The sequence below is a fragment of the Manihot esculenta genome, chromosome 4 (genome assembly GCF_001659605.2).
Source record: "Manihot esculenta cultivar AM560-2 chromosome 4, M.esculenta_v8, whole genome shotgun sequence".
NCBI classification, from domain to species: domain Eukaryota; kingdom Viridiplantae; phylum Streptophyta; class Magnoliopsida; order Malpighiales; family Euphorbiaceae; genus Manihot; species Manihot esculenta.
The window spans coordinates 35,553,394-35,575,287 of record NC_035164.2 but is presented as its reverse complement, the minus strand read 5'-3'; the positions used below and the strand labels follow the sequence as shown (position 1 = coordinate 35,575,287).

Genomic DNA, 21,894 nt, shown 5'->3' with positions numbered 1-21,894 from the left:
ATTACAATAGAATTTTGAATAAAACTAATTTGAAGTCAAGTAAATTAAAAAAATTATAATTACAAATATATATATTAAACAGCACAGCACACACATTACTCTAGTATAAATATATTTATGGGGATCTATATAAAAACTATGGTGTAAAATGATAGCACATTAAGTATTATATATTTATACTATAAATTCAATATAAATAACAATTGTTCTTTACTTTTCATCCACTTAATAATTATATATATATATTCTTGAAAAAAAATTATATAAATCAAAACTATAGAATTGTGGTCTAAATTAATATTGTAATTCACATAATATCCATATATAATTCAATTTATGCAAAAATTACTCCATTCACAGTAATATATAAAAAATTGGATTTTTTTTTTTGAAAAAAAAAAACTTGGAATTGAATTAAATCTAATCATCAAATTATATAAAGAATCTTAGAATTAACTGCATTCCGTTTAGTGCGTATTTTATGCATTAAGAAATAAGTAATTTATAAACCCAATTTAAAATTGGGGGTTATTGTTAAGTAATAACAAAACGAGGAAGAGAGAAAAAGAAAAGGCAGAACAGAAGATTTGAGAGAAAGAGAAAATCTGAAAGGTCATCCGCGTCGGTAAAGGTTTTGTTTCGTTCGCTTCTTTGCCTTCTCCTCTCCAAAGTTGTTTTTCCTTTTTTTATTTTCTTAATTTTCTTCCCTACCTTTGGTTAAGGGCATCATCTCCTCTCCAGTTTTCTCCCTCAACACAGCGGCCGTGAGCTCTCTTTTGAGCTGCCTCCGTCCATCTGCATCTCTTGTCGATCCAACCTTTATTGCATGCGTGCCTTGCTCTGGATTTTTTGTATATGAATTTGGAGTGGATTTGGTTTCTAGAATCTCAGGTTTGGATTATAACCCTCTTTTTACTTGTAGCAGTCCAGTGGGCATCGCAAGTGCAATAGATTTGCATTCGTAAAAAAAGAAGCTCAAGTTCAGTATTTGTGTTTATATTTTATTAATGCTATATAATTAATGAAAATAATAAGAATATAATATAATTTTATAAGTGGCGAGTGAATTAAGGCCATGCTGTTCTATAATTCCTTTTATTTATCAGTAGATAAATTATTAATTATTTTACTACTGTCTCTATATATTATTAATATATGAAAATAAATATTAAACTGAATTTATAAGTCCATACAATATTATAAACAAACATACGCTGCTTTGAAAAAGCCTTCAGGTTGCCTCTGCGAAAACAGGAGAATCTGAAGCCTTTCCAGTGAAATTCAGTAGACCAAATAGAGACCACGACTCCTCACACAGCACAGGTATAAACTCTCTCTATTAAGAACGCCACTGGGAGGTGATGGGCAGAGCTTGACTTCTAAGTCTTATTCTAACTTGAGATATCTCGATCATCGGAGTAGTAAGACCCACTTGAAAAATGTTTTTATCATGCAGACACACAAATCTTTCGTCAAGACCTTGGGTTTAGCCAAATATTTAAACTCTTTATCTGCAGCCCGTATCTAGAAAAACAAACGTAAGAAGTTTAAAGATAAACCCAATTAAACATAGATTTCACATCATAGAATTTTTTCAAGTAACAGATATTGGAATATAAGGAGTCAAATTTGCATCTATTAGATTAATATTATTTCTTTAAATATTAATTAAATCGATTTAAAACAATATAATGTAGTTTTTTTTTTTTTAAGAAAAAATTAGTAGAGTAATGAACAAAATAGTAGACTCGCTAAATTTGGATTTGAGATCATCCCACTAAGCTCAAACTTGATATATCTGTAATACTCGATTTAGTCTTCTCAAACCACATTAAAATGGATAATTCAAGGAAAAATAAAACAAAATTTAACGGTCAAATTGAATTAAAACAGAAATTGAATCATAATTCACATACAGCAGAGAGCTGAAGTCAAGATGCCTGTGTATGTCAGAAGGAAAGAAAAAGGACCTTTCTCAACTATTTGTCGTTTGGATGATACACATTTTAAAGGCCAAACTCAACTCTGCACTTGGCCAAACTATACTAAAGCAGAACAATCTTTTCAAATTATATAATTTCTTTCCCAATTAAACTTTTATCAACTTGCTCTTCTTTCTTTTATTTCTATCCTTTTCACTGTTAACCACCCAACCCAAGGCCTGCATTAAACAAGTATTTGAATTTCAGAGATATTTCATTTATTTACCCGGTATGATCTATTTCCTGTATTTTTAAAGTTTTTGTTTTTTGTTTTTTTATTGTTGGAATAAAATATACAAAATTTGCTGCTTTGTGATTTGTGACGTATGGGATGTTTGTGCCTTGCAATCTGGTTCAATGCACTGCAAAAAGTCATAATGCGCATTACACGGTCATCTTCCCCACAAAGCGAAGCAACCCATGCTTTTTGTTTACACAAACTCTTTGGTCTTAACTCAGAATCGATATTTAGATATCCTTTTTGTCCTTTCATACTTTTCTCTCGTTTAGCTATTTATGTATTTCTGCTGACACAAGTTTGATAAGAGCCAACTGGGTGAGTTAATTCATGCTAATCCACTGTTGATTGTGTTTATAGTGTTATTGTAGGTTAAAAGACCCTCTAATGGGTCACGGGTAATCCAATATTTTGGCTACTATTTTTCATGACACGATTCCCATATGCAGTGATTTAGGGTTCAATTACAATTTTACTCAACTGCTAAACAAGTGTTTACATTAGCTAATAAGAATACTTAAGGACCCCAGAAAAGATTTTGGGTCAATATTCTCTTTTGGATTGTGTATCTTGGATGTCTATAGGAATAGAATGGCGCTCGTGAGTTGCTCACTACGTAGTTGTCTGCATTCAGTTAGTCATCATTATGGTTTTTTCTCTTATCCAAATGATTTTCTAATGTTATTGATGGTAGTAAGTCAATTTTTGGGGATTTTGTGCTCTAAAGTTGCCATTGTTTCACATGAATGCAAATCTTCCAGCTTTCATCCACTTGATGCAATTCTTTAATGGAAAATAATCAATTCTGGTTGTTGTTGCATTCTTACAGTGTTTTTATCAGGGAATTGTTGTTCAGTCAGTGTACAGGCCAGTTCTCAACTTCTTAATATTTTGTTTCTCTTGTGATTGTTGGGTACAATTTTATTGTTGGCATTACTTGTTTAAGCATCTGCTCTGAACTCTGAGGCATTTCTGTAAAGAATAAAAGTTTGCTCAATTCTCTGGTTATGTTCTTACAGTTCATATTTCTTTGGAGAGCGCAGGCACTTAAATTTGAGAATATGGGGTGCCTAGCATCAACACAAAACAAGTCTGGTGGAAGGTGGCCAAGAAATGTTGGGGAGGTTGCTGTGTTTGTTCCTGGGATGAGGATCCCTAAACCAATTGACTTCACTCAGCCCTTTGGTGATGGTTTATCCAGGGATTTGGTTGAAAGGCTGTGTGCTCTAAGAACTCGTATTGTAGTCATGGCAGGCCAAGAAGCGCCCAGGGCTACAAAACCAAGAAGAACGGCAACACAACATGGTTTTTTGAGATATTAAGAGTTCAGACCTTCATTAGTTAAAACTTTGCTGTTCATTCATCAACATCATTCCCTTTTATTTATGTAGGGGGATCGACAATGGCTGATCTTCAGCAGGCTCTTGAAGATTACCTGCCAGTCCTTTTGGGTCTAGTTGAAAATGGTATGTGCAGGATTTAACAAATACTTATTTGGAAGCACATTCCAAAAATCTGATTTCAATATTGGTTCAAGCATTGCTGACCAAAACGCTTGTTTAGTTACCAAGAGTAGAAGGAAAGCATACACACACATAGACCCACTTGTAAAGAACAAAGGGAAAAAAAGAAGAGGAAAGTTCAACTCTTGGTTGATTTAGGTGCGCAGATGAGATGATGTATTGTTCTCTTGCAGATCCTAATAGTGAACCCTTAAGAATACAAACTATAATCTCTTAAAGAAATTGGCACCAATGAAAGCTTAAGGCAAAGCTCAGAAGATGTTAATATTTTCCATCATTTGTTCCTTGTTTAAGTTATTTATATATTTCATTATATCATCCAGGAAACCAGCTAAAACATGACTTGCAATTCTCCTGGCTAAATCAGGAGGACACTGCAGAGGTGCGGTTATCATAATAGAATTTAATTAATTGTCTGAAGTCATTGGATGAAATATAGGTTCCCTTTTCTATTTTAAAGTTATTGTCTTTGCAGGAGACCACTATGTCAAACTCCTGGTATGAGGTACTATCAGTTTTGCACTTGATGGCCATGTTATCATTATCACAGGCCAATTTATTGCTTCTTCCTATGGCATCTAATGACGGTCATCTGTCAAAATTATCAGAAGGTGAGGTTAAGCATTAAATGCTTTGTATGCCTCTTTTCTATTGTATTTTTGTTAGAGCTGGTAAGAGAAGTGGGGCTGACATCCTTTTTCCTTTTAGAATAAATGCTTCCAATATTTTATTATGCATCTTCCGTACCTGATAACATGTTATATATGCAACCCTGACCACAAACCAACATAGTAATTATGATAATAAAACTGACATATAGAAGATGAAGGGTTTTATGTGAATATTTGCATCTGATGAGAGATGACTGTCCTTGCTCTTTGCCTCTGTTGAATGACCTTTTGTTCTACTAATGTTAATGATGAACCATTCTTCCTATTGTTGGCTTGCTATTATAAAGAATCTGACCTAGGATTGAGAACTTAAATACAATCTCAATTCACTTTTACTGGTAACTGTATATTTTGTTTTCCTATATTGTCTTGCACTCCAAAGTTCATATTCTGTCTGTGGATGTCAAAGAGGTAGCTTTAAGCTGCTATTTGTGTATGTTTTCACTGTCTTTGCTTGCAGTAATGTGAATAATTCTTTTTGGATCCTGCTAAGAGAAACAGTTCATATTTTCCATATCAGAAAGGAGACGAGCTTGTATTGATATGTTGTTGAAGGCAGCAGGATACTTGCATTTCTCTATCCAGCATGTTCTCCCTCAGTTTCCTCCAGAACTCAGGTTCATTGAACAAATTTTTTTTGCTTCAAATATCGCTACCTACTTCGAGATTATTTTGAATACTCAGGTTATTCCTTCAGAGCTTTTCATGCTTTTGAAGGAACAACTAACTCCTTGAACTGTTTTTACTGTAGAAAAAATTTACCACTAGACCTGGAAGAGGGAGTGCTTCAAGCCCTTTGCTTGCAAGCCCTTGGCCAGGTAATAGCTCATTGGTACTTTGATAGGCAACATGGCAATTGCCTTTACATTTCTATTCTATGCCATTTAACATTTTAATTTATTTTTTTAAATTGCATTTATCTTTAATGCTGTTACTTATGATAACTATTGAGTCAATACACTCATCAATGTCATTAACGTGGCATCTTGAAATTGTAGACTGAAGTGTTTTATTACCACATGAGAAATTCAGCTGCATTGGTTATTTAAGTGCTTTATTGCTTCATCACCTGTTATCTCACAATTTACAAGCAATGGTTATTTAATCTCTGGGTAGACTACAACTTATTTTCTGAAAAACCTACAAGTTACTCCCTATATGGCAAGATTCTTTTATTCCATTCACAATTTAGTCCCTATTATTTAATATGTTCCAACAATTTAGTTCCTATAGTTTTTTTTGAAAATGAAGTTCCTATAGTTTAAGTACATATAATAAAGTAGTTCTTAAAAGAATAATGTAATAATGGTGATTTAACTATTTTTTCATGGGAGGAACTAATTTGTAATTTTTTTGAAAGAAAAAGGACTACATATCTGGTTTTTAAAAAATGGATAAATTACATTTTAATCCCTAATTTTTAGCATAATTAATGAATTGATCCTATATTTTAAAATCAAACACTTAAATCTTTCTATAATCAATCCGTCTAAAGTAGAGGTCCCTCTATACATTTTTGCCGTTAAAAGTGTGGAAATGTCTTTGTTACCCTTTTTAAATGCATAAACTTCACTTGAGTCCTTAAGTTTTACCATAATTGATGGATCGATTCCTATATTTTTAGAATCGAACACTTAAATCCCTCTATAATCAGTCCGTCTTCACCTATTATAAATTAAACATTTTGATCCTTCATTTTTTATTTAAGAGAACACTTAAGTCCCATTAATTTTTTTTCATAATATACCATTTAACTAATTTTTAACACTTTTTATTCTTTAATTTTCATTCATTGAAATACTTATAATTTCAAAATTTTCAGAAAATATTTACAATTTCAGCTATTTTTAAGTGGTATCAAGTAACGTTTAAGTTGTAAACTTTTATAAAAGGTATTTTAGGAAGAACTTGTACTTTCAGAATATTTGACCATCCACTAACTTTAAATTAATATTTATAATGATTGAAAGGGTAATTTTAGGTGGATTAAATATAAAGGGATTTGAGAATTTAGTTTTAATAATATAAGGACTGATCCATCAATTATGCTAAAACTTAGGGATGACAGTGTAGTTTACACAATTTAAAATTCTTCATTTATATTGGAAATGATTTAAGTGTTCACAAAAGTATTTTAGATATTTGAAATGTTTATTCTCCATTGACCAGTTGACTAATGGATTAACAATGGGAAGACCTATAATTTTGACGGATTGATTTTATATGGATTTAAGTGTTCGATTTTAGAAATATAAAGACTGATCCGTTAATTACCTTAAAATTTAAGGACTAAAGTGTAAAATATCCTTAAAAAAATTAATGTCTTGTATGTAGATTTCATTAAACTAAAGGAACTAAATTGTAGTGTACGTTTATTTGCTTGCCAAGAATGAGCTGGAAAATAACCAGCAAACATGAAACCTTGCCATTCCAGACGTGCCATATCTGCATCGTCCCGTATTGTAGACTAGAATTTTGAAAGATTTTCATGAAGGCTGGTCTTTATCATATTCCATACTTTCATATGATAGCCTAGGACTTTGCCCCATGCTATTAGATGTAAATTTTGTTCATATTTATTATCTTCGTGTTCTCCTTTTTTCTTGCTTGTTATTTTCCAAACATTGTGCACATGATGCAGGGTGTTGATGTTCAGCTTGGAATGGCAATTGATAGTGTCAAGGCCACATTGGCCGTCAAAAGGAGGCTTGCATGTGAGATGGTAAAGTACTGGCATCAGGTACTGATTCATATCTTGATTAACTTTTTTCATCAGGTACAGCTGAATCAAGTTGATGGCATGTTAATTAGATAAACCAGGATGCTTATCCTCGAATTATAATAGTTGCTGCACATAGAGCCTTGGCAAGTTTCAGACCCAGGATCTGTTGGATCCCTTTGCCATGCCTTGCCCAGTTGAGCCAACCAAAGCTCAGCTGAAGCAGTGGATTCTGTTGTTGTTATCCTGTAAATTGATATGCATAAATGGATATTGCCCGACTTTTTAGTTCTTCGTTTATACTTTGTGTAGGCTCAAGAAAACATTGTAGGCCTTCCGCTAATGAGTGGATGGGGAAAGAAGCATGAGCATTTTATTGAGTGGAAATATGCTGAGGCCAAGGTGCACCATCTCCGCTTATTCCATTCTCGTTCTCAACATTATTTTACCACTGTTTCTATATCAATAACCTGGACACGTTTGTTTATTATAGCTTTATTCAATATGCTTCTGCTACTTGTATGGAGGGCTCTGTAATTTAATCTTAAGGAGAAATCTATAATGAATGATAGTATACAAACGATAGGCATTTAAATTTTCTTGGAAACATGGGTGAAATTACATACCTTCGCTGATCCACTGATCATGTAGTCAAGGAAGTAATCCATGTCATTTGAATTAAGCTCTCCTCTCTTTTGTAACAAAAGTAAAATAAAATAGAACAATTTCATAAATCAGGCAGCTGCATACTATTATCATGGTTTAATCCTTGATGAGGGGAACACAGAGACATGTAAAGAAATTGCTATAGCTGCTCAGCAAGCGGCGGAAGCATTGTGTAAAGAAAGCAACAAGGCCTGTGAATCCTTCCATATGACCCCTCCACTGTCACGGTAATTCACTCGAGACCTCTTTCTCTTTACAGAACTTTGTGGATCTGCTATGTTTTTGTGCTATTCATTTATTTAACCAAGTTTCAAATTACAGTGTATGGGAAAGGTTTCGTGAAGTTTCATGGTAGTTTATGCTGTATTCTGTTGAGGCTAAATCGAAAAATATTTATTTGGTATGACTTACATATTCACTTCTTAATTGGAACCTCCCATTCTGATTGTGTGCTTAATCCAGAAATCCAATCCCTTGGGGAACTAGCAAGTTTCTATCTGAGAAGATCCCTGGAGATGAATCGAGTAAGGTGCAAAGCAATGAGGATCCACACAGTAATGAAATGTAAGATGGCAATGCTTTTTGCTCACTTACCATGCAAATATGTAAAGCTGCTTTTTTTTTTTCTTTTCATTTTTTTGGAGGCATGGCATTTCCTGAGTTAATTAAATCTTGAATCCAGGATTCTGCAAGCTGCACCTGCATTGCCAGATTTTACTTTGTCCCTAAAGCCTGACGAGTACCAGCTTCCTCCGGTGGATCCCTCTTGGAATGACCACATACAAAATCAAAATTTACTTGTCCTCTAGTGAGGTTAAACTTAGGTTTTCCAACTTAAAAGACTAAAGAGATGATTATCTAACACATAAGGGAAGAACTCAAGCAGAAGCAGGTAAACGTGATCCATGTATCGTATCTATAGACTTATGTTTTGGTTAAATAAAAACAACCTTTGCTAGTAAGCCTCTAAGAAGCATGAAATTTCACCTTCTGAGATGGCAAAATCACTCTTTCCATTTGACATCCAAAGTCCCTTTCGAACGTGGATCGTACAAGAGGATTTCTAATGGATCTAAACTTACGATTCTTCTTGCATGGCAATAGCTTTAAAATGAGTCAAATTGGTTTTAAGCATTTTGCATTTGCTGCTTCATTCCTTTCTTCATCTGGAATTATGACATTTTTAATTTAAAAATGTCATGCCAAGCTGAACGCCGCCGGAACTAGAAGGGGGTTCCCCTCCTGCGACTATGGGTATTGCGCAGCGTATGGTCTCGTCAACAGACTTGGGCTTAAGTTTTATACATTTGGCAGTGTGACCTTTTAAAGGCCGATAATTTTCTTTTAATATAAGTTTGTTTAACATCATTACATAATTTAAAATTAAATAATAACCGATTTGACTCTAGTTCTCAGTCTCTTGAATTATATTCTATTAATTTCATAATTTTTATCCACATCATTTTGAAAAAAATATAATATTTTAGTTAAAAGTTTTTTCTATTAATTTTTTTAATTATATTCATTTTTAATATAAAATAAAGACATTATATTTTATTAAAAAAATAAAATTATTATAAATAATATATATTTTAAATTGAATAGTAATTGATAATTTAAATTTTGATTTGTAATAAAAAAAATAAAATTTTTTTTGAAAGTAAAATTATTAATTATATTAATAAAATTTGATGTAAAATTTTATTAAATAAAAAAAGATATCATCCCAAACTAAAATGATCATGTCTAATAAATTTTCTTTGACATCATGTCTAATAAATTTTCTTTGACATCATGTCTAATAAATTTTCTGGCCAAAATATGACGAACCCCTCTAACAGAAATATCAATTCTAAAATCTAACAAAGATTTACGATTATTCAAAAATCAAATCCAAAATCAAACTCAATTTAAAAATATCGAAAAATTTAAACTAACTGCAAATAGTTTATAAAAATACAAGAATACAACCAGTAAAAGACAAAAATTCCATTACAAAAAATAAACGGTGACGGAAAGGTAAAATTTCAACAATTATCGGCATACCATTTCCTTCCAAGAAATAAAAAACATCACGTTGAAATATACCTTCAGAGTTTTCCACAATAAAACCGTAGCCAATAAAATCTTGAACCTGAAACAAAATCCCGTCAACTTAACAAAGCCAACTGAAATTGTCCAAACTTGAAGATCTCAACTGAAATTGTCCAAACTTAAAAATGACGTACGAATTTGGAGATGAATAGTTTCAGAATCACGAGTAGGATTGAAAGAATAAAACAGGTTTCTACCCTGATATAAAACAGCAGAGGCATTTCCATGCAAAACACCAGTACGTTAAGCAGCTTCCCAATAACGCCTTCCACGCCTTCCACAAGGTGAGCAGTTGAATTTTGCATATTAATTGAATAAAATAATTAATGAGAAATTATGCTGAAAATAAAATAAAACTAAATATAATTATAATATTTAATTAATATGTTAACTATAATTTTTTAAAGAAAATAAATAATATTTTAAAACATCTAAAAATAGACAAAAGTTATAAAACCAAAAAAATATTTTTTTAAAAATACTTTCTTGGCTGAAAAATTCGATTCTATACTTTACCTAAAGACTCGGTCTATCCACCCCGACAAGCGACCGAGTTGAGAGGAACCAAAATCTTTGGCATAATACGCAGCTAACAGCTTCACAAATATTCAACATGAGACTAAAACCTGCCCGCACTATGATAATGTGCCAACTTTATCCTCTTAATTTATCAGCACTTGACAGGATGTGCTGATCTTATCATTCTAATTTATCAGCAATTGGTATAATACGTCGTCTTCAATTTCAACAACTACCACACAAACGTACATTACATTAAGAAAATCATACCAGTATTCAAGTCCAGAATTCCTAGAGACAGGAACATATTTTGGGATACGCTCAAAAAGGACTTGCAAATCAGAAGAACTGCATGGATGCTACTAATATCGTTCGCCAAGGATGGGGTATACTGAATTTTGCACAGTAAACAAGTTCATCAATTCTGGCCAGCACCAACATCAGGAATCATATCAAGGACCTTCATCAGAAATGTATAAGTAAATGCCTCTTCTTGAAGCGTCTCAAATCTGTACACAAAAAAAGTGTAGCATCCCAGCAATTAAGGACATTTGCAAATGCTTATCTTTGAAGCAAACAATTATACCAACATCTTTGAGCTGCATTAGAACAATATACGCACACCCAGCAGGAAAAAAAAAGAAGTTGGGGGTCATGTCAAGTAACATCACTTCTTTTTTTGGGTAACATCTATAAATATAGCAACAAACTTGAAAAGGTGAGTAAACTTATTAACACTCAACATGGTGCATTTTTCTGAGACTATTGAGAAGTACCGGCACAAGGAATATGCCTCATCCTGTCATCCAGCAGATTCAAAACCATGAAAATTTATGGCAGAGAACATCAAGGATCGAAACAATGCAAGGTCAGGCAGGTGAACCACAATATGTGTGAAGTTCAGATATATTTAGGCAGTATGTGAGAGTCCAGCAGGTAATGTGATTTAGCACAAGGTATGTGCCAATGAAATGTTGAGTTTTTGTGAAAAATATCTGAGAACAGTCTGAAAATAACAGTAAGATGAAACTAATATGAAAAAAACAAAAAAAGCTATCAGTTTCATTTACACACTTCATTTTAGCAGCTTCCCCTTTTTCCTAAGATGCTGATTGGACTACTTAAAGAAGAGAGGAGAAACCTTACCTGTAGATTAGAAATTGTAGAGATTTGAGAATATACATTAAAGAGAAAATACCTTCCAGACTTGGAAGAATGCCCAGCGCAGAGTTCACATTTGAACAACACCACATTCTCATCAGTTTTCATGTCCCTCAGCTTTGCCACAAATTTTGCAGGTTCTGAATACATAACTCGTGGATCTGCCACAGTTCACAAGACAAGAGGTTAGACCGAGTTATAAGATTCAGCCACTATATGCTGAAAACACAATATCCATCCTATGCCTATCCTATATAAATCAATTCCTTTAATATGCCCTACCCTTCCCTACAACATAGCCTATCCCTTCTCAGTGAGCTTCTTTGTTTGGATCACCGAACATCAGCAGTACAACATTTTGAATATCTAAATAAATACTAGAAGTTGAGCCTATAAATTCTCAGTGAGCTTCTTTGCTTGGAATGTGAGCAACACAACATTTTGAACATCTAAATAAATACTGGAACTTGTAATACAATCAATTTTTCCTAAAAAGGTATTTGCATTACAAAATGTGGTGGTAGATGTATGCAGCCTTGTTACTCCAGCAAAGCTTCAATGCTGCTGTGTAGCTTGAGCCTATGAGGCTATGAGCTCAAGGCCACAGTTTAGCAACCTCAACATTGCACCAGGAAATAACAGCTTAATATTTCACAAATAAATACTGAACTTTAGACAAAACTTTCTGACTAATTAATATTTGCCATTTAGTAAACTTTATAAAATAATTTGTTAATTTGTTAATTGCATCTGCGAAGCAGAATGTCAGAGACTATAGATAGCCTAGACATCAAATAATGAATCCTTCATTTAAAGAACTAGACATAATGGACCCCTTCATTCAAGAACTAGCATCAAACAGCATGCTACAGTATTCAAGTCTTATTCATTTATTTAAGATGTTTTAAAATTGGAAATGGTTGCATTTGAAGCAGCATCACTAGGCTGTTTCACTCTAAAAGCAAAAAAGTGTCTCCCTCCCTACTTATCCACATATTCCTAGAAGCATTCTCTGTGAAATTTGCACTGACAATGGAAAACCTCATATGAAGTCATCCTAACTGAAAACTCACCATGTAAGCCAGTTGTAACAAGGACATGGGGATAATTTTGAGGCTTAACCTGTACAAATCAAGGTTGTGTCACAGCATCATTAGAAAAGGAAGTTGAAACAAATCACAAAATATGCTTAGCTTATTATGACCTTCAAACATAATTAAATATTAGTTTTCCTCTAATGTCCAATTTCATGACTTGTGGATTCTGATAAAGAATACAAGTAAACAATTCAGCATTGCGTGATGCTCACATTATCAACAGGAGAATATGACTTTATATAGAAGTAGAACTCCTCCTCACGAGGGTCTCCCCATTCCTGCAGCAACAACAAGAGATCAGCTATCATACCAAAACCTGGAACAGACCATATTAAAGGAAATAAGTAAACTACGCATTATCTCCTAACAAAGTGAATATTTTTGCAAACTATTACATGATAACATACGTTAATAGGATAATATAAACCAAAAACATGAAAAACTCATACTAGAATCATCCAACATCTGAATAAATCTGGTACCTGATTCATCAAATACAATAATAACATATTAAATATGACATAACCGTAACACCACCAAAATTCAAATTCTACAAAATCAGAGTGCACTGTCTGTTTGATGCTTGAAATCTTTCTCTCAATAACCACAACCGTGTAAATGCAAGTCTTGAAAGCAGTTACATCATGAAAAAAAATAGGGTAGCATGACAGTCTCCAAGCTCTTTCTCCCGAGACCACACAATACAGAATGGCTTTTTCTTATATAACTAGAAGTTCCAGAATTATTCAAAATGAAAAGGAATACCTCCCATTCTTCAGTTGTAAGAGGGATACTAGGGTCAAGCATGGTGGTCAGAACATCCACAAAAGGTACTTCGGCAATAGCTGCCTTGAACAAATCAGGCCTCATGTTAAGAACAGAACCAATAAGCAACCCCCCTGCACTCCTTCCATCAATGCACAATTTTCCCTTTGAGCAATACTTCTGTTCTATTAAATACTCTGCACAAGTAATAAAATCTGTGAAAGTATTTTTTTTCTTCAACAACTTCCCATTCTCGTACCACTGCCTCCCCATTTCACCACCTCCACGAACATGAGCTATTGCATAGATAAAACCACGATCCAATAAAGACAACCTTGATGTCCTGAATGTGGGATCTATGCTCATCTATTCACAATAAGTAATTCTATTAAGCAAGTTTGGACATAATTTTATAATACAAGTGAAATGAAAAGAAACTTAACACCTTAATGCAAGAATAAAAAATGCTCAGAACAAAATTTCATTGAAGGAACTTGTATCTCCTACTGGCTAAATCATAATGGCAAGCAGTTGGTGACATAGGATAGGAAGATTCAGGGCAGAGGAGGTAAATTTGGGAATTGCAAGTCTTGCCTGAAAAAAGCATGTCTCACAGAAAACACTTGAAACACAATATTATTTTCTCTGCGACATAATGTGCACCACATGTTGGATGGAGAGGGGAAGGAGAGGCAAAATGCAACCCAACACTGATAATGCAACCAAAAACGGTATTTGAGACCTTGACTTGCACTCTGACATGCATGCACAACTAAAAATTTCATGTGAATGATGCACAATACAATCATGAAACATGTCTAGAGATATTTTATTCCACCACAGAGAGTTATTTGGTTCTTGCATTTCAAAATATTTATATGATACATCACAACAATCACTTATAGGATTCAATGATTCCTAAGGGCGGTGCATGAGATTTTCATCTCTCACGGCTCCTAAGTGATAAAAGAAAGAACACTTGTGCAATTAAATTATATATCAAATCGTAAACAGGAATTTAAAAGGCAACCAAATGGAACGTGAGAATGCAATTGCCAGCAGGATATTGAACTTTAAAAATGGAAACAAGAGGCAAAAAACAGACATACAACTTATGCTTGCTTAAATATTCCTAAATAACAATAAAAAGGCAATAAACACATGATGTCATATGACAGATTCAACTTTGAAATGCATAATAGATAATATCATCAATTAAAAGATGATACAAAGACGCATCATCGTAATATCTCGATAATATGCAACAGTGAGTCGGAGACTTCAAACTTTTTTTAATCATGTTTAAATACTATATAAAGAACATCGAATTAACTCCTGCATTATTTGGGATTAACCCATTGAATACTTACTAAAATTATAATCTATTGAACATTTAAATTTATGAAAATCATAAATATAATCATATAATGTTAAGAGAAGTTAGAAATGGCCCTATTTATTGTTGATTGTACTGTTAGATTTTCAGAAAATGACAAAATTGTTCTCAACAAGGCAAGAGTAACTTTTTCATTTTTTCCAAAATTTAGAGCATTAGCAATAAATGGGATCATTAATGACCTTTTTGACAAGCCACAGATGACATGACTAATTTATGTCCAACTGTTATGATTTTTATGAGTTTGATGTTCAATAGGTTTTGATTTTAACTTGGATATTCAATGAGTTAATTCCAAATAATAGAAGGATGTACGTGTATATATTTGACCCATAAAAGACCAATCATTTTGAGTACATATTGCTTTCTACACGACGGGCAACACATATTACCTCGTATGAACCATAGCCATGAAGCAGTAATGGATGAGACCCATCAAGTTTCACCAGATCCCTCCGGTAAACAATTGATAAAGGAATCCGTGTGCCATCTGAAGCCGTGGCCCATTTTCTTTCAGTAACATAATTAGATGAATCAAAACCCCCCATGACCTGGATAGAATGGTGAACAGAAACTTTGCATGTGATGATCTGATTATGATTTCAGATTTCCATACCATAATAATGGACAAACATTTATTAAATTAACAAAAAGTTAGAGAGAAGACGCATTGGTAGCAAATATCCTACCAAAACACAACTCACTGACCTAGACAATTTACACATATGATATTATTTATTACCGAAGCTTGATTTGAACTGTTAAAATATTTAATAATTACTGTATGTAATATTTGTCTATTGAACTATTACTTTGCTTGCATTCCATAGGCCAATACAACATGAACCCAAAAGCCACAATAGACTTGATAGTTTATTCGTCTAGCAGAGGCTTCTATTGGTCCTCTGTTGCTCTTGTAAACCAGATGCTTTCTAATTTTAAACATATGGGTTGGCAACCCAATTTGCTCCTTTATAAGTCTAATGCAGTTTTCAATAGAATCAATACATAAAGAAGGAAAAAAAAAAATCTTGAAAAGAAGTTGAAAATTCTGAAATCTTTAATACTCAAGCCCATAATGAGGTTCATTCCTTATATAACACCTCAAATATGCAATGTACTAACAAATGTAGACAAATAGATGACTCTGAAACTATATCCTACTATTAACATTATCCAACAGTTCCTGTAAATACATAAAATACATATAACTTTGGAACAAACAAGTTATGAAAATTTGTAGTATTAGTCTTTACAAGTATACCCCACACAAGGAATATAGAATAACGAAAAGCTAAATGAAAAACTTAATAACTTCATGCTGTGCAACATGTTGGAAAAATATCTTTGGAAATAACAATTTTTTTAAAGGCTTCGTATTAGGAGATAGGGCAAGAAAACCACACCTTTAAGTTAACACACATCTAGTGCCATAAACTCAAGTGAATGGTACAATGTCAAAAGCAATTACTCATAACTTACTGTGTCGATCTTCTTCAAAACAGAAATTCCTGTGTTCATATCATATTCGTACACAGACCAAGGTGTCCTTAATGAGCTATAGGAAAACCTCAAAATGCTGGAAGAAAACTCTGATTCCTCTGAATCCACACAATATACAGGGTCAATGAAGTCAACAACCCGACCACCTTTAAGGCTTGTGAGTGGCTCATCAACAGCTGGGAGGTGGTATACTGTTATTTTGGGCAGACCATTTTCACGCTCATACACGGCCAGATGGTCAGCAAAGAGTTGTGCATCCCAAATTTTTATACTGAAAACTCGAATTATAAGCATAATTAGATCCAATGAAACTGAATATACTACATATGAGATTTGTTCAGTAGTAAAAAATATGCAATTTCTATGGAAACTAGTTGCAATAAAATTGCATTGCAAAAAACATCACCTTTCCCTATGAGGAATAAGAACTGTAGTTGCAGAGACATCATCCACAGGACAGGCTAGGAGCTCTGAATTGAAAAGTTCATCAGTTCTCCTTCGAATAAAGAAATGATTTCCACGGTGGCTGGGTGATATATCAATGCCATCTACACGAGGTGTCAAAACCTTGGCACCATCTTCAGGCATGGAAACATCAATGTATGAGCCGAACCTCGTATTTCGGCCGTCAGACATTATAAACAAATACTTTTCATCCTCTGAAGCTTGAAGTTCCACACAAAATTTTTCATCCTTCTCATGATAAAGGCAAGAGTCACTTGATTGATCTGTCCCCAACTTGTGCAGCCACACCTAGAAATCAAATCAAACCACTTCCATCTCAATATAACAAAACAAGGTACAAGGTAAACAGAATTCAAATTTGAAAAAGGAAAACTAAAAGCAAACACTTCCAAGAGAGATTTTCATGTACCATGAATTTTGAAACCAAAAAGATGAGATCTAACCCATTGCACTAGTAAGCATGCCCAACGGGACCACAGGACAAATGCAAAATAGGAAATTACTTCTCTTTGTGATTTATTAATTTATTTCTTATTGGGAGAGGGGATGTTGAAGAGATGTGAGTTACATGTGGTATGCACAAAAGAGATGTGCTGAAAGAAAAGAACCAAAAGTCACAAGAAGTAAAACCATGCTAAGAATATAGAACCCAAGTTCCTCAGGAAGACATGTATACAAGCTAGCAATAATCATTTTCCTTCACAACTTGGATTGGGCGATTGCCAGGACCAATTACATGAACAATGAAAGGAAGTGCTCTTTGGATTGATGAACTGATCAGTACTAAAGAAAGGACTTGAGATAAAGTACCTTATCAGCCCGATGTACGTCATTCATTGTGCCGTAAACCAAAAAATCATTACCAGCCCACTCAAGAGAAGATGTTGCACCTGTTAGAGGCTTCCCAACAGGAGCTCGAGTCTCTACATCAATGATATAGACAGTGTAAATTTCATCTCCCTTGGTGTCTTCTGCATACGCAACCAATTTATGACTCGGGCTAACCTGAAAAAAATGATCAGAAAGTCAAATCTTCAAGTAAATAGAATGAACGAAAGGAAAATGAGACTACTTTAATCTATTAACACAAAAACAAGTGGTTAACTTAACCCTGAAAGCACCAATGCTGTAATATTCATGTCCATGAGCCTTGACATTCTCATCCAGTATAACGTGCTCGGGGGGATCGTTAGGTCCGGTTGGCATTACATCGTGGACTGTAGGTGGAACTTCATTATTAGGTATGAAGCGCCGGCAATGCTGAACATACTCCTTCCCTTCCAAAGTCCTTGTATAGTAGTAGTAAGGCCCTTTTCTTCTGGGTGCAGAAATATCATCCTCCTTGATTCGCCCTCTTATTTCCGTGAAAAGCTGCTGCTCAAATTGTTTGGTTCCTGAAATGTTTATCCAAAATATATGTCATCTCAATAAGAATGCGGCATAGTTATTCACAACTCATGGATTGAGCTAGTTCTATAATTGATGCATAAAGAAATAATTAAATTGACAGATGAAAGATAATTAGTTTGGAAGCAATAAGTAATTTTTGTAGTTAAATTATAAATTAAAATTAGATTGGAATTTTAAAAAGAAATTACTAAATATTGGATAAATTAATGAAAATTTGTAATGCTAATAGTAGAATTCCGTTATAATGTTTTTCAATACAATATTAGTTTTTTTTTTTTTTTTTGCCAGAATACAATATTAGTTAGGCTTAATGTAAACAAAAATTCTTTGTTTTAATTTTAATTAAAATTATTTTTTTAATACAAAATTTTACTACTAATTTAATAATGTATAGAAATCACATTATTTCAAAAAAAAAAAGAGATCACATATTTTTTTATATTAATCATTAGCATTTTAAATATAAATGTTATGAAGTTTTTTTTTATTATTCTATAAAAAATATTTTGCATTTTTAATTATTATGATTTTAAATTTGGATCACCAGCAAATCATTTCTAAAATAAAGACAATTTTATTAATAAATAATTATTAATTAATTTATCCATTAAAGATGAGAGAAATTGACAAAAATAATGGAGAGTAAAAAAATAATGCAGAAGTGAACTAAAATAATAATAACTTTATTTTATTTTAGTGATCTGAATATCAGTTGTAATATTTTAAATTAACCTTTTCTTTAAATAAAATTAAGATTACGTGATTTTATTAAAAAATTCGCAATAAAAATGAAAATAAACCTCAAATTAAGTGATCATTAGTAAAAATTACTCACAAATCCCTTTTAACTTCACCTCCTATGAAAATAAATGTAATAAGTATTAAAATAGCAGCCACAATTAATTAAATATAATCAAACAGTAGTACTGGAAGTAACGGAAGTGAGCAAAAGGAGCAATTCATACCCAATCAATAACCACAAAAAAATTTATATATATATATATATATAAAAAGCAGATGAGCGTGTTATAAGTTGATATAGGAAGACAACTAAAAGTGCTGGGGGTACTGAAGTGAGTGCTTTGAGCATCTTGTAGAAAAAAGTGAGCAAATTCTATTAAAAGCTGATCGGAATTATGAAATACCAAGTTGCTGTCAAATAAAAGGGTTATATACCGGCCATGTATGAGTCGGTGTAAGCATTCTCCTCTTTCAGGTGGGAAAGGATCTCAGAATTGGAGCGAGAGTCGTCGCGGAGCCAGTAATGGTGATCCACTCTAACATCTCCAAATAACTCCATCACATGATTCACCTTCTTGGCGACCGGTGGCGACTTCATCGAGCTGCCTGCTGACGACATGGAGAAGATATCAAGAGTGGCTGCAGGAAGAAGAGGAGATTTTCCCGATGTTGTTGATAGGGATAAGAAGCAGCAGTGCGTTGTGGAGAGGTACGCAAAAGCAAGCTGCGCAAATGAATGAATTATGACGATACGGCGGTGACACTCAACCTTTTCTTTGGTCGGTTGTGACTGCAACTGTATTTTTTTTTTACCATGCAATAGTGATGCACTTTCAAATGTCCAAAGAAAATCCAAATCAAACTACAATAAAAACCACACCACATTATAAAAAAAAAAAAAAAAAAAAAAAAAAAAAAAAATCAAACCAAACTAAATACAAAGTACCAATGCAAGCATCGTTCCATACCAGCACCGAGTACTGCTATAATCGCTGAAAGCAGAACACCGACTACGTCTGGAAAGGCCAACCTAATGCCAACCAAAAAAACAAATAAAATAATAATACTAGTCGTAAGCAAACATGTTTAAAAAGGCGCAATAGAGAAGGCCCAAGGCCAAGCAAAACAAAAATTGCACTGAACACCACACCCAGGGAAGAGACGCGGCAGAGCTCTCAACCTAACAATAGCTTACAGGAGGAGCAGTAGTCACTAGACATAGTAATGTAGTTCCAAGTTATCAATGTTGCACATACACACTAGAAGCCAAGAGTAGAGCAAACTGCACAAAAGAAAACAAGATCCAACAACACAATAAAGAAAATCGCCACAACACCCATCCAAGGTCATGGTCAGGGAAAACCAAAGGGTAGACAAGAAGAAAATAGAAACAAACCAAAATCTTATGGACAGGGAAAGCAAAGCCAAACCACACAGAGAAAATCAAGCAAATGCAAGCAGTAGAGCCAAATATTGTCGACGAAACAACCTACAAACCCCCAAGCCCTTCCTTTCCCAATTTCTCTCTCTCTCTGTCTTTCCTCTTTCTCCGTCTATTAAGAGAGAGTTACTTTATTTTTATTTTTTTTAAACATGGGCACACAAATAATAAAAAGGAAAACATAAAATTGAATGTGGTTCATTTTTTTTATATGCTTATCAATTCAATTAGTCCCTTATTAGTTATTACAAATTGTTTGTAATAAATATATCATTCTAATTCTCATGGACAAAACCTTTCTCTACGTAAATTGAAGTCTCCCTTTCTCTTTTTTTTTTTTTTTTTATTATAGAACTGTACCACATTTGATAAAAATTTACTTTTCACAATGGATCTATTATACTATAATATTTATAGTGTTAGACATTTTCATTTTAATCTAATAAGAAATTAGTAATAATATAATTTACTCTATTTATCACAAACCTAACTATCTCTACATTGACAAGATCTCTATTTTGACTCAAAATTCACCAAAACGTGCCTTAAATTATTAGATGTTTTCAATCTTCAAGCTTTTTCAAAATAGATTACGAATTACAAATCCAACAATTTTTTTATTAATTCATACATACAAAATGATATTTACTAAATTTTTTTATCAATTTATCTTATTTAATTAATTTATTAATATTTACTTTATAATGAAGTACCTAAGGAAATTATTGAAAATTATTTAACATTACTGTTGAAACTAAAAACTTTATTTCTGTAAATTTAACAAAATAATCGTTATTTTTATTTTTTTAAACATTTTTTTTTCTTTTTTATGTGGAAGTATCCGCCCAACTTCAATGCAAAACAGTTCAGCTTTACTCATTTGTAGCCTTATCGAAAAGTAGAGGTGAGCGCAATGCTGCTAAAACTGGAAAATTGTAGTTGACGTTTCAACTAAATTAACAAAAATATTCGAAAAAAAAACTAACAAAAATAATTTGGGTTAGTTCTGAAATTAAATTAATCATGGATTGATTTAGTTTGCATTCTGAATTTTTATATTTTATGATTTGAACCATTATTTATTGTATTTTTAGTTCTATGGGCCATCTAAATGCAAATATATGCATATTAAAAAAATTAATAATAATTTTGTGAAGGAAGAAAAAGAAAAGAAAAGGAATCGTGTCAGCTAATCCCTTCTTTCTTTTAAAAAGGAAAAAAAAAAAAACTGAATATACTGTAATAATTTTATTATGAAAAAGTTTCAGACCGTAGAACCACGAAGTACACATACGTACAAGTTCGTTCTTAGACTAGTGCATATCATTATCCGAGGTGAATCAGAACATTTTTCTACTTTATCAAAACTCGAACCTCTAATTTTTACAGTAACTTCACTTTTATGGTATGTTTGAATCCTATGGTATGTTTTCATTTCAAGAGGTTTGAAGGGATAACTAATTCCTTATTATTTATTAATATTGTTATTACTTCAATCCCTTA

General features: G+C 32.9%; 2 protein-coding genes across 18 annotated transcripts; one reads left to right on the top strand and one right to left on the bottom strand.

Moving 5' to 3' along the window:
- The first annotated feature begins 490 nt into the window (after window positions 1–490).
- Window positions 491–8,761, top strand: LOC110613796. 9 transcript variants are annotated; one of them, XM_021755109.2, is made up of 15 exons: window positions 491–631; window positions 723–891; window positions 1,236–1,323; window positions 3,050–3,087; window positions 3,264–3,525; window positions 3,612–3,686; window positions 4,067–4,125; window positions 4,219–4,354; window positions 4,935–5,031; window positions 5,166–5,232; window positions 7,056–7,154; window positions 7,446–7,535; window positions 7,872–8,026; window positions 8,262–8,363; window positions 8,482–8,761. In XM_021755109.2, exons 2-15 carry the CDS (start codon window positions 856–858, stop codon window positions 8,606–8,608), a joined length of 1,431 nt encoding a protein of 476 aa, XP_021610801.1. In that variant the 5' UTR covers window positions 491–631; window positions 723–855; the 3' UTR covers window positions 8,609–8,761. The 9 variants fall into 9 exon arrangements, with proteins under 9 accessions (XP_021610801.1, XP_021610806.1, XP_021610802.1 ...); XM_021755110.2 differs by having other exon boundaries at window positions 535–625; XM_021755111.2 differs by having other exon boundaries at window positions 552–631; window positions 742–891.
- Window positions 8,762–10,612: 1,851 nt separating this feature from the next.
- Window positions 10,613–20,504, bottom strand: LOC110613237 (protease 2). 9 transcript variants are annotated; one of them, XM_021754269.2, is made up of 15 exons: window positions 20,347–20,504; window positions 20,101–20,232; window positions 19,897–19,980; window positions 19,764–19,812; window positions 19,386–19,674; window positions 17,910–18,193; window positions 17,610–17,804; window positions 16,741–17,087; window positions 16,314–16,605; window positions 15,224–15,382; window positions 13,436–13,801; window positions 12,883–12,948; window positions 12,647–12,695; window positions 11,611–11,734; window positions 10,613–10,921 (listed from the first exon to the last, which is right to left on the bottom strand). In XM_021754269.2, exons 3-15 carry the CDS (start codon window positions 19,914–19,916, stop codon window positions 10,831–10,833), a joined length of 2,331 nt encoding a protein of 776 aa, XP_021609961.1. In that variant the 5' UTR covers window positions 19,917–19,980; window positions 20,101–20,232; window positions 20,347–20,504; the 3' UTR covers window positions 10,613–10,830. The 9 variants fall into 9 exon arrangements, with proteins under 9 accessions (XP_021609961.1, XP_021609963.1, XP_021609959.1 ...); XM_021754271.2 differs by having other exon boundaries at window positions 19,919–19,980; window positions 20,347–20,503; XM_021754267.2 differs by having other exon boundaries at window positions 19,386–19,812.
- Between the last annotated feature and the right edge of the window lie 1,390 nt (window positions 20,505–21,894).

Coding starts and splice junctions, on each gene's coding strand:
- LOC110613796 (XM_021755109.2), top strand. CDS start 856: ATGAATTTGGAGTGGATTTGGTTTCTAGAATCTCAG. Junction 3,088..3,263: donor GTTGTTCAGTCAGTGTACAG/GCCAGTTCTCAA, acceptor TGGAGAGCGCAG/GCACTTAAATTTGAGAATAT. Junction 4,126..4,218: donor ATCAGGAGGACACTGCAGAG/GTGCGGTTATCA, acceptor TTGTCTTTGCAG/GAGACCACTATGTCAAACTC.
- LOC110613237 (XM_021754267.2), bottom strand. Junction 16,606..16,740: donor CTTATTCCTCATAGGGAAAG/GTGATGTTTTTT, acceptor TCGAGTTTTCAG/TATAAAAATTTGGGATGCAC. Junction 12,696..12,882: donor CATATTCTCCTGTTGATAAT/GTGAGCATCACG, acceptor TGATTTGTACAG/GTTAAGCCTCAAAATTATCC.